A 12889-nucleotide genomic window follows, 5' to 3' on the forward strand; every position below is an offset into this window, starting at 1 on the left:
AGGCATACAAAGCGTCCCATGGTCGAAGGTGTAAGGTTACATTTCTCAATCACTTTTACGATTATAATTTGTGGAATTTTTTACTCGATCCCAGGGAGGGGCAAGTGCCCCGTTTTCCCCCCACTGCGGACGCCCATGTGCCGGAGGCTTCTGTGTCGCCTGATAATTTATATGCATCCCATGCATTTTCTTCTCTGCCACGAGCCTCATTAATTCATTTGGCATTCACTTAGGCCTGAACCTTGAACAGTATTTCTTAATTGGTATGAAAAGCCTAGTAGCCTCCAAAATTAAGTCCCTGAAGGCTTCCTATTTGGAATTCACCGTTGGTAAAGTCATCAGTTGATCGCACTCTATAGAATTTAAAAACTGTCTGAGGCCTCTGTAGTCATCTTTACGAAAACAAAACCCTTCCCTTTGGAAAGGCAGACAGTTAAAGATGAATAATTACAGTAAATTAGAATACTACATAAGTATAAAGTAAAATAGAAACTGTACAAAATTTACAAAAAAGTAATAGCAGATAATGGCACATTTCTATTGGACATTCGGTGATCATGGTGGCGTAAATCCTCTAGTGTACAATGTTATGCTCGCGATGAATTCTTTCCTGTAATGTTTGTTAGAGATAATTGACGGATATGTGCATCGAGGTTCTAGACTGTCTAAAACATTGTGGTGGGATAAGCGGTCAACTAGGTGGAGCCTATTACAGTTCCTGCGGAGAGAAGGAAAGGCTCTGATAGTTTTATGTAGATCCTCCAATGACAAATATCCCAGAAATCAGGAGAACTGATGTAGCCTGTAGTTTTATGGTGGTTGTCAGTTTCTTTCTTAAACCTTTGATTTTATAGTTGCGTAACTGAAGGCTACTGGATGATAATAGTTTGCAAGCCATCTAATTATCCTGCATTCGTCTGATTGAACGCTGCAAATCGTGGATGAGGAAACTGAAGCCGGATCTCTGAATAATACAGGACTGCGGAATAAATCATCCTATAAACATATTTGATGGAAGTTACAGTGTCTCTAATGTGAAGTAAATGCTGCCTTACTATCCATTTCAATCTACACATTTTTATGTCAAAGACTGTATGGATCAAAGGGCTACTTAGCGTCACTGGAAGAAGTGTTGGTTTAGCTTCAGAACTTTGCCGTGTGAGACAGCTCTACGTAGGATCATTAAAATTGGATTAAAAGAAGATCATCATTGCAGATTTTGAAGGATTTGTTTGAGTATCAAAGTTTAACAAATATTGAGTGAAGTGCAGGAGTTTTAAATTGATGGCTTCAATGATTTGTTGCTGTTTATCTGTTGCGTGGACTTCTGTTAATACTTTATATCATCTACATAAGAGTATGACCGATCTGTTGGCAATGAATGGGTTCGGGATGGCTGTGGAGAGTAAGCCGGAACGTATGCTCCTATGGGACTCCAGTGTTAGTTTCCGAGTGAACGCGAACTTACCGAATTTAAGGTGGTAGATTCTATTCGGCAGAAGAGATCTTAAGAAAAGAAATGCGTTGTCTTTGATTAGACAGAGTTTCTTACAGAAGTGGAGGAAGCTACGTATATATTGACTACATCAAAAGCTGCGTGAAAAGCCAGATAGATAACTGCCAGCTCGACATTTTCTCATAACACATTTAGCACTGCGTTGATTACAGAAAGGTTACAGTCGATCGCATTTCCAGTGCATAATGTACCTGAGGGGGTGGGGTTGTGGTACATTTGGTTGGTTAATAAAATGATTTCTGGCTTTGGCACGCTAACTTTTGGAAATGGTGTGGCTCGGTATATATTCTATTGAGCAGGAAAATAATTTTATTTTAGAATGCCATTGTATTCATTAAGAAGGAAATCTTTGATAAAAGAGTTCAGACATTTGAGAATTGAGGCACCTTATGTTCTCTAGATATTGCTGTTATCGATCAACTATCAACTTTCTATCAGTCATTGATATTAACTCTCTATCAGTCATTAACAGAGAGTTGATGCCATTTATGAGTTGTTCTCTCGGGATATGAATGTTTATAATTCTCCATTTGAGAATTATATGAATTATGAGTTGCTTGTAATCTGATAATATGTTCAAGCTAGGCTATAGGATATTAAATTTGGTGGAAAATTCCATTGAAGAATGTGTATAAGATGGTTCCCCTTTGTCCAGAGTTTTCTGAATGTAGTTTCTACGTCTCCCATTTTCTCTGTGTTGCCAATTGCCGCTCCTGGAGTCTGAGGCATATACCCCATAATTTTGAAGGTTTTCAAGAGAGTGCATTGAACCTTTAAGGCTAATTGCGAGTGTATCACTGGAATCGGGAGAGATTCCTTTGGATTGGAGTAGCACCAGCATCGCCAATACATAAAGGCATTTCTGAGATAGAGAGTGAGTAACGACAACCTGACTTCAGTGATAGGGCGAAAACTATAGAGTAAATGATAAAAGGCTATTTAGACAGGGATATTTAGATAGGAATGGAATTCTGATAAATACACAATACTGTTTTTGTCAAATAAAAATCGTGTTTAACTAACCTAGTTAGCTATTTCACGCAGTTACTGGTGAGCTGGATATAGGAAACAATTTCGAAATTGTTTATTTGGATTTTAGCATGCATTTTAACTAGTCCCTCATGACAGGTTACTGTAAAACTGGAACATGTTGGGATCACATGGAAGATTCTAAGGTGAATTGCAGAGTGCATGCAAGGCAGAAGGTAGCGATTAACGATTACTTGGTCTAACTTAGAAGTGCCCCCTCCCCCAAGATTGGTTCTGTAATAATTGTTGTTTCTGATCTTTACGAAAATATGACATCGACGAAGGGATTGTGACGTCATGCTAAAAGTTTCAGATATAGATTAGAAGCAGCTGATGAGCAGCTGTTCCTTCAGTGTGAGTTGAACAGGCTTAAAGGATGATCAGAAAAGCGGGACCTATGTTTTAATGCAGCTAAATGCGGCCTTACTACACTTGAAGAAGAGAACCATCAAAATAACTTATATACTTGACGATGATTAGATTAAAAACAGTAGAGGAAGAAGGAGATCTGGAAGTTACGATATGGACATCGGACATCAAGTTTTCTCTGCAATGTACTTGAAATATGGTGTTCCAGTACGGCGACCTCACCTAAAAAGGACATCGAGCTTCTTGAATGGGTGCAAACAAGGTCAACCCTCTTGGTAAGATCTGCAAAGGGGCGGGCACATTTAAGAAAAAATACTTTGAATGTGTAGGTAGAGAGCTTAGGGACTAGAATCACCTTAGAGGTCTACGAGGCTCTGATAGAGGACAGTAGTATGATGAATGAAAGCGAATTCTATGTTATTAATGATTCCAGAACCAAATGCCGTGCATTCAAATTAGGGGAAATTAAGTTTAGACTGAAGTAGAGAGAGAGAGAGAAAGAGAGAGATTTTTTTTTCTTTAGCCAGCGAGTTGTTAATAACTGGAATAGTTCACTCCGTGGGTTTACTTCCGTTTGATGCTGACAGCTTAGGATAAATTCATGGGTAGCTGAATAGTCTATTTTCTTTTTTATTTTTATATTTTTATTACTTTTATTGCTTTGTTATTATTTTTATTGCTTGTTTTTATTTATCGATTGTTTATTATTTTATTTTATTTTTTCTAGTGTAGTAAAAACGTGTGGCTTCCTTGCAATATATTACTACTGTTAATAGTAATATAAAACCTCTGAAAAATTATTAAAAACTGAACGAAATGTCCGAAAAGTCTGTGCAAGAGCGTAAACTTAAGAATTCTGATTACACTGAGGAGCCCTCCCGCCTAAAATTACGAATTGTAAAGAAGATTTTAAGAAGAGTTTTGTTTGGTTTTTGCAGCACATCAGCAGTTACTAATTACTAGTATCCTGGTGCTGGCCTATATTACTTAGACTACCATATTTCATTGTGTATTATGTCTGTAGAAGTGTTTATTTATAGCCGATCTACATTTTTCTTCTCTTCGTTTGAGAGCAACTAACTATAGTCACCGCTCCGGATCGAAAAGGTCTTTTAAGAATTCTCCCAGTCTCCGGTATTTTACACAGGACGAGTTTTCAAGACTCACAAATGACTTTATGAAGGAAGAGGAAACAACAGTGGCGTAACTAGGGTTGATGGAGCCCAGTACAAATAAAAAAATGGCGCCCCTTGAAAACTGTTCTATTGGAATTTTTGCATTTTTTAACCATAAAAAGGGGTCCCCCAAATTTGGCGCCCAGAGCACGTGCCCTACCTGCCTCACCCTAGTTACGCCACTAGAAAACACCCATTCTCGAAAAATTATGGCGAAACAAATGGGAATGGAAAAAATGTTTACCAAATTTTTCCATCAATATTAAAATAAAGGTCTACGCGAAGTTGGTGTCAACAAAGAGATTCTTCAGATGGAACACCTTCTCTACTCATCCTATTTTAATCCGTCTAATTTCTTTCTATTGTTAACTATCACTTCACTGAAAGGGGGACACATTTTGCCCTTCGAGTGGGGGGGGGAAGGAACTACACGTCCAGGGCACTAAAATCAATATCAGTAAACGAATTCCAAAAATGCGTCCATAACAGCAAAAGTGAATGACTTCTTGGGCGGCACGCCCAAGGGAACAAACTTGCTTAAAAAATTACCTGAAATCACATTTCCTTTATTATTCATTTAAGAAAAGATTAGAGTAAAAAAACAACCGTTGTCTTCACTTGACGTTAGAGAAATTAAAAGGAATTTAAGAGTTCTTTTTAGATCTTTGTATATCTCATAAGCCAACCGGGCTAGCCAGGTGGGTAAAGTGCCTGCCTGGCAACCCAAAGGTTGTGGATTCGAATCCCGCCTCGGGCTTGGATCAGAGTAAAATGCAAAAACTTTGGGAGGTGCCACAGAAGCCGATGCGCCAACACTAACAAAAAAAAAATATATATATATATCTCATAATTTAAGATTACTCTTTCATTAAACGATGCGACACGTCAGAAGGTATCTTACTTTATATAGCTTCTAATTAATATGACAATAACATACCATATTAATTAGAATTGTCTATTCTCAGCTGGTCTCATGTCAGTAGAAGGAAAATCCTAAGTTCCCAGCAGAAAAACCGTGTCTAATGAAAAAAAACTTTCATAGAATTTCTCTGGTCTTTAACCGGAATCAAACCAAAGACCGCTTCCAAACTGGAGCCAACAATGTTGCTTGCCGATTTTTGAAATGCTTGAAGAGGAATATCGCAACCACTGTGTATTACAAAATATTTTCTTTCTTAATTTCGTTACAGTTTCAATACTTTAATCAGTTTAATGTGTTGTCTATTTTCTAGCACTGTTGATACTTGGTGCTGCTCTGTACGTGGCTTACATACAAAACAACATTAAGATCAAAGTCTGGCTATACTCTCATGGAGTACCTTGGGTGAAAGAGGAAGACCTGGAGCACGATAAACAATTTGATGCTTTTATTTCGTACAGCAACGAAGATGAAGAATTCGTGATCAACCATTTGGTAAAGGGTAAGAAATTCTGAGACTTCTAAACATAATTTTATTGCATTTCCTGATTATTCTTTTCAGTGACATTCCCACATACACTACTGTACAAAAAGTATACGGAAACACGTCAGTTTCATATTTTTGTCATTCACTTCAATGGTATGTCGATTCCCCTTTGACCTCTGTGACATACTCCCACCTCCTGGGTAGGGTTTCTACAAACGAACGATAGACTGCAGCGAATATAGAACTCCATTCCTCCTGTAGAACAGTGACCGGTTAATTTATTGATGTAGGACGTGTTAGTCTGTCCCTCCTTGACATTCCAGTTCATCCCTTAGGTGTTGCAATTTAAATCGGAATTCTGCGCCGGCAATTCCAAATTTGTACATTCATATTCATGGACCATTCTCTAACAGCAACGAAAATATGGGTACGAACACTTAGAAAGCTAGTTTCTTGCTTTCCGGGAACCAGCATCGGCACACAACTTCATTAACTCATGTACATTAATGGGAGCGCACAAAGTAAATGCGCATTGAAGCAGGTTAGCGCTGGTTGTAGTAATCTGCATGCTTACCAGAATGAATTTTAGTTTAAGCTTGGTAGTTGTCAATGCCATCAAGTTTCAATGGATATTGAAGCTTTAATTTGAAAGATTTATGCAAAACACACACACACTTTGAGGCAAAAGACACAACGATATTCAAACAGGAATACTATGAAGAAATGTTTATTATTAGTATCCTATGGTATTATTATTATATGGGCTGTATTATTTCACCTTATGGTCTCAAAGTAACGAGTCTTTTCTCCAGCAGGTTTAGCTTATGTTTTTGTTTGTTTGTTTTTTAATTGATGTCTAGCCTTCTTTAGAACATAATTAACAATTTCTTGGCTCATTCTGATATACTGAAAAAAATCGCTCTTCGTCCTTTTAATTTATTAAATAATAGAGAATAAGAATTAAAACATGACTTGAATGTTGATTTACCAACAGTCCTACTGTTCAACTAAATGGGCTTTTTTTTTAATGCGTTCTGCTTGAATGCCAAGCAGAACACCAAATATCCTACTCATTGTCAATTTATAATATATTTTTTATTTATTTGTATTAATTATTTTCCCTAATGAAATAAAATGTCGAAATGATAGGAATAGACGCCAATTAGATATGTTTAAAAGTGAACTGATCATGAATTTGCATAATAATTTGTGATAAACTGACTTTTAAATCAAAAAAATAAAAAAAATACCGAGACCACTGAACAAAAGATAAATTATAAATTCTTTGAATAACATTGCATTTTGGAACTAGTGATATAAATATAAATAACTGGGTTTTTTTATTAATCTATTACAGTACTGTCATCCACACTAAGTTTTGTAATTGAAAAGTGAAGCTCTTTTACCCTTACGACGAGTAGACACCTTACAGCAAAAGCTTTTTGAAACAAATTTGGGTGCTTTCCAAAGAACAATCACATCGTAGAGCACTGAAGTGACAAAATGTTAGGTTAGGCCTCGGCTTTCATAGTTCCCAGTATAATCACCAATGGTTCTAGGTCATATATAATAAAGTCCAATACTACAAACCACCTCTTATGAATAGGTCTATCCTTTTCCATCCACCTATAAATGAGTGTGCATGCCGTTTATACGCTACTTGTACTGTTATGTGACCTCTGGAATTCACCATTATATCCCACAGTTAGGTGTCCCAATATATGTTAGAGGGTAGTTTAAGTTTGAATTAAAAAAAATAATGAAATAAATACTATTAAAATTAAAACTTATGAAAACCGAATATCTGGTTTATTACACTGAATAATTCTAATAATCATGAACAATTTTTTTCTATTAAATTCTTTATGATTAAAATAACAACATAAACATTGTGTCGCATTTTCAATAACTGTTGTCTGGTTATTCTTTTCTATTATTTAGTACTGGAGAGCCAGCCACCAAAATATTCCCTCTGTCTACACTATCGCCACTTTCTACCAGGTGAATATATCCACGAAAATATCAGCATTGCTGTGAAGAACAGTAAGAGGACGGTCATCTTGCTCTCGAAGTAAAAATTTTTCTTTTATTGGAATTTAACAACTAATCAATTACAAAAACAGTTAAATTCAGTGATACATTCTGATAATTAAATAATTGCTTTTATACATCTATCTGAATTTCGCCGTGTATATTATGTCTGTCAACTGCAAATATTCTGTGGTCGATTTGCCTGTTTGCTAGGTGAAAAACCAGTTTCCGGAGTAAATAGGTCAAAACGCTTCGAACTTGGAATGGGTAAACAAAAATAATGAAACTTCGGCGTATAGAAATCCTTTCGCAGTCCTTCAGATACAGGCAACGTAAGTATCAGTCCTTGGACGTCTTTCTACCACTACTGTGCATCACCCCCCACTATGTAAAATGCTCCGTTTAAATAGGATATCAAATCTAGCGTGGCATAAAGTGTAAAGTGTGTTAGTGTCTGACGGCACCAGGGGTTTCCCCCATCTCGGCGGTGTGTACCCTGTTTGTGTAGCACAGAACTCTGTGAAGGACAGAGATTTACAATTGTGAGGGGAGTGGAAGGATGTGTAGTGTTGTGTACCGTTGTTCTTCTGACTATTTAGCGGCTAAACAGGGACCGGTACTGCGCTTAGCCCCGCGGAGGCAGGTCAGGTACCCAGTAGATTTTATTTTTTTCACTGGCAGGCCCTGACACCTAGTTTCCGAAGATTTCAGAGGAAATCTTCGGGAGAGGAAAAAAAAAAAAAAAAAAAAAAGAGGGGGTTAATGCTAGAATATAAAAGGCCGAGAGAGATTTATGAAAGCGCGATTTAAATTTGGACATTATTAATTGATCAATTGTGTGCGGTGTACACCGCGAGTTAGACAGAGTAGGGGGGAGACTGAAGGCTGGGGGGAAAAGATAGAGGTAAGGGGACGATAGAGAAGACGATCCCAGAAATTCAGTGAGGCAGGCCCATGCCTCATCAGGCAGAAGAAGGGGGCAGCAGGGGGGAAGAGTAAAAGAAAACCAGGCTAGAGTGCTCGGTTTGATTGACCATATGGCAGAGAAGCTGCTGGTCTCTCCAATGTCTGGGTTTAGAGTCTTGCATGGGATCAGGATCCGGTTGATCTTGCTTGCAGATGCAGATATCAGCCTGATGGAACTTGGTTGAAGGAAGTGAATTTCAGTTCAATTGAGCTTCGATGAGGCTGGCGGTTGATGCTACTGGAGAGGGGGTGCCCAGAATCTGTCCCAAGTTATTGGTCTTGGTGGATTAATAGGCTCCTTAATGTTCTTCGTCTGTTGAAGACATCCTGTGCAAAAGTGGTGAAGTATTTACAATTGTCATGAGTATGAATTAGTATATGTTTTTGGTCCTTTGGCAAATTAGTAATCTTTGTGATCAGAATAGATCTCAAGTCTTCATAGTCAGGACAGTCATACATTATATAGTGCCAAGATTCGTCAGGTCAGTGCCAGCGTGGATCATTTGTGATGCCCAGAGACGTTAATTTTTCTTGTATCGACCCATGGCCTGTAAGAAGGTACGCTATGTACAGGCCAAAGGAAACCAGCTTGGGGCTTTTGGGAATGCGAACGTTACTTCAGGGATGAATTTCTTTGTAATTGCTTCCTTAGTGGATGTCGTCCATCTGTCCTGCCAGGCCTGCTGCAGGTGAGCAAGAAGGAGCCTTTTCTCTGTCTTGCGATTGATTGCTGCATTCATGGTGAAAGCAATGGTGGTAGTGAAGATTCCTTTGGCCAGATGATACAACATGCCAGATCTAATTATTTCAATGTCTAGAGGGAGGACTCCAGCGAGGACTTGGAGAGCAGGAGTGCTCGCCGTGCAGCAGGCTCTGGTGATGGTAAGTAGAATTGTTCTTTGAATGGTGGCTAATTTCTTCTTATTTGTGACAACAGTTGCCCGTGATACTAGACCCCTGCAGCATATGAGATGGCTGGAATAAATACTGCTTTGTAAAACAGGGCTAGGGTACGTCGGTTTAAATCCCAGTCCCTGCGGGTGACCTTTGCCACCAATACAAATGCTGTGTAATTTCTTATCTTCTTTTGGATATACTGTAGGTGTGGGAGGAAGGACAGTTTTGAGTCCAGGATTATACCAAGTTGGTTAAGCTGAGTGCGGTGCTTGATGGTTGTAGCAAGCATGGCACATAGTGTGCATAGTTTTGGGGGAAAGGCGCCTCCGGTGGTTTCCCACATCTGCGCCATATATACTCTGTGGAGACAAACAGTATCACTGTGAAAGCCAGAAAAAAATTTTTTGTGTTGTAAATGAAGTATTGTGCTGGGTTCTGTTGGGTGTCCTGGCTTTTGGCCGCAGGGCCCCTGATGGAACCCCACGTTGCCCGCACACACCACTAGGAGGTAGCCAGGCTGCCCATAATTCTCTGGCTAGTCTCCTCCAGGTCACCTGAGCTTCCTGGAAAGAGACCAAGTAAAAAAAAAAAAAAAAAAAAAAAAATATATATATATATATATATATATATATAAAATAAAATAATAGGGTACAGGGAGTACAGGATGTACTGGAGAGGGTAAAGGAAAGGAGGTATAGACAGAGCGACGGAGGATGTAAGGGAAGGCATCCTCCACAGGTTGGGTGGGAATTCTCTCACCTAAGCGGAAGTGGAAGAAGAGGCCCCTCGAGAGGGTGGGAAGGCAATCACGTATCAAGAGAGACACGGATGAAACAATTAAAGCGACCTGAGTGTCAAGTCCAGTAGCTAGAAGTGGTCACAATCTAGGTGAAGATGCTCAGTATATGAGAAAGTGTTCATCAATGTGCATCAGTTCCAGGACGTTGTACCAGTGATCTTCTTCTGGTGAAGAGATCATGGGCGAAGGCAGAAAAAGCGTGGTACTGGTCTTCCTCATTGATCAGAAAATGTTCATTTCCTCGAGGCAAGGCATGTATTTTTGATATGAGCAACGTTCGCAGGTCCTCGTAGAGCGGGCAAACATAGAATAGGTGATCCCAGTCTTCGTTTTCACCACAAAGACAGCGAGGATCATCCACGATGTTCATAGAGGCAAGTTTGTAATTTATAGATCCATGGCCTGTAATCAGGAAAGTGGTATATAACCCTGGGCTGTACCATGATGGAGCTTTAGGGTAGATCTGGGCTATTTCAGGTAAGAATTTTTTAGTAATGGAACCTTTGGGGGTGGTATTCCATCTGTTTTGCCAGGCGTTAAGAAGGTAGACTGCAAGGCGTTTTTTTTTCTTCTTTGATGGTGTTTGCTGGGTTTGTAGTGAAATCCAGGACGGTGGTAGGGAGTCCCTTTGCGAGCCGGTAGTGCACACCTTTGCGAATTATCTGCAGGTCCAGAGGGAGAACTCCTGCCAAGACTTGGAGCGCTGGGTTGCTTACTGTGCAGCAGGCACGAGTGATAGTGAGAAGGATATTACGCTGGATGGAGGTGAGCTTCCTTTGATTACGAACAATGAGTGCACGATGAAACCAGACACCTGCACAGTAGGTTATAGTGGGAATGAATACAGCTTTGTATAGCATGTGCAGCGAGCGGCGATTCAGGCCCCAGTCAGACCTGCTGATCCTCACTACCATTGCCGTGTAGTTCCTGATTTTGCGATGAAGGTAGTCTATATGCGGGTAAAACGTGAGCTTGGGGTCGAGAATTACCCCAAGGTACTTCATCTCAGTTGTCAGTTTGATAGTTCTACTAGCAATTTTAATCTGTGGCGGCCTGCTTATTTGAAGGGTTCCTCTGAGTAGAATTGAAGTAGTTTTCTCAGTGGATATATGGAGTTTATGGAGGCTGGCCCATTTTTCTAGCTTTGTAAGGGCTCCGTTGGCTGTTGTTTCCAGGGAAGCTCTGGAGTTTCCAGTGACTGTCAGTATCAAGTCGTCTGCGAAGGCTTGGGTGGAAACATCTCCCAGGTCTAGGTTCAGGAACTCGTCCATGACCACATTCCATAGGAAAGGACCAAGGACAGAGCCCTGGGGGCATCCTCTGTAGACATTTCTGGAGACTTGTCGATAGGCATTCCTGACTGTAACACTTCTGTTGTGAAGATAGTCCTGTATGCAGCTGTAAAGATTTGCTGGAACGCTAGCTTCTCTGAGTCTTCGTAGTATACTTGGCCACCAGAGCAAGTCAAAGGCCCCAGCGAAATCCACTGATATTACTAAGAAGTATTTGGTGGCTGAATTTTTGACGGAATCCGTGAGCTGCCGAAGAGCATCTTCTGCTGAACGGCCTGCCCGAAAGCCAAACTGGTTTGGAGACTGGAGATTTGCATTTTTATAGTGTTTTTCCAATCTGGATAAGAGAAGACGTTCAAATATTTTGCTTAAAATGGGAAGGAGTGCTATGGGTCTGTATGACCTTGGCTGCTCTGGTGGTTTACTTGGGTTCTTCAAAATGAGGCGTAGATTGGCCTCTTTCCAGTCATCTGGGAAGAGTCCAACTTCCAGACAATGGTTGTACAGGCTGAGAAGGAGATTTGATTGCGTCTCTGCAAGCTTCTTAATTACTTCTGCTTCAATGAAGTCTAACCCTGGGCTTTTTTTGTTTTTTGTTTTGCCAATGGAAAGTTTCAATTCATCTAAGTTGAAAGGCGGTTCTATAGAAGTGGTGCTGTAGGATGCGTTTTCAGTACAGATTTCTTGTTGCTGGCTGGATTGAGGATCTGTGTTTAGCGGGAACAGGGTGTCCAAGATGTTGTTTACTGACTCTTCCCATGTGAGGGTTGTGGTGCCCTGCGGGGTGACTGTAGAGGAGATGACCTCACCCCTGGGGAGCTTGTTCGTAACAATGCGATACACAACTCCCCAGGGGGTGCTGTTTCCAATCGTGGAGACCAGGTGCTCCCAAGACTGTTTCTTCTTGGCTCTAATTAAACTAGTGTAATCATTTCTTAGCCTACGATAGTTATTGCGTAGGGCATCAACTTCATGAGGGGGCCAGGTACGGCGAGCACGTTGAAAGCATGGCACAGTGGGTCTTCAGCCTCTGAACAGTAATAATTATTCTGTTTTGTAAACTTTAACCTCCCTTTTATCCACAGGTTTACAGTAGTCGCCAATGGAACGTCGTTTTAAATTTTTATTTGAATGGTATTCATCAAAATTCATCATAGAAAACAGAATGGAAATACTACTTTTACCATCTACAGTGGTGTCCACGATGTCAGCGTTTTTTTTTTTTTTTTTTGTAAATTTTTAAATGAAATTTGAGTTCTGGTGTAATTTAAAATGATAAATTCAAATACCACATCAGAACTCAATTTTAATCGCCCAGACTCGCAAATTAACAATTTACTTTATAATCCAACGCTATACGGATTACATCTAATCAGGTTTTCTTTTTCTGTAAAAGACAATGTACACCA

General features: G+C 39.8%; 1 protein-coding gene across 1 annotated transcript in view; it reads left to right on the plus strand.

Annotated features, from left to right (window-relative positions):
- Nucleotides 1-12889, plus strand: part of LOC150077426 (toll-like receptor 6) — a 33632-nt gene that overhangs the window by 19769 nt on the left and 974 nt on the right. The window contains exons 5-6 of the mRNA XM_090385901.1: nucleotides 5322-5510; nucleotides 7437-7566. Of these exons, the coding sequence (XP_090242027.1) occupies nucleotides 5322-5510; nucleotides 7437-7566 (319 nt within the window). The remainder of the gene's footprint in view (nucleotides 1-5321; nucleotides 5511-7436; nucleotides 7567-12889) is intronic.

The sequence above is a fragment of the Mastigoproctus giganteus genome, chromosome 12 (assembly GCF_048544385.1).
Source record: "Mastigoproctus giganteus isolate SK-2022 chromosome 12, ASM4854438v1, whole genome shotgun sequence".
NCBI classification, from domain to species: domain Eukaryota; kingdom Metazoa; phylum Arthropoda; class Arachnida; order Uropygi; family Thelyphonidae; genus Mastigoproctus; species Mastigoproctus giganteus.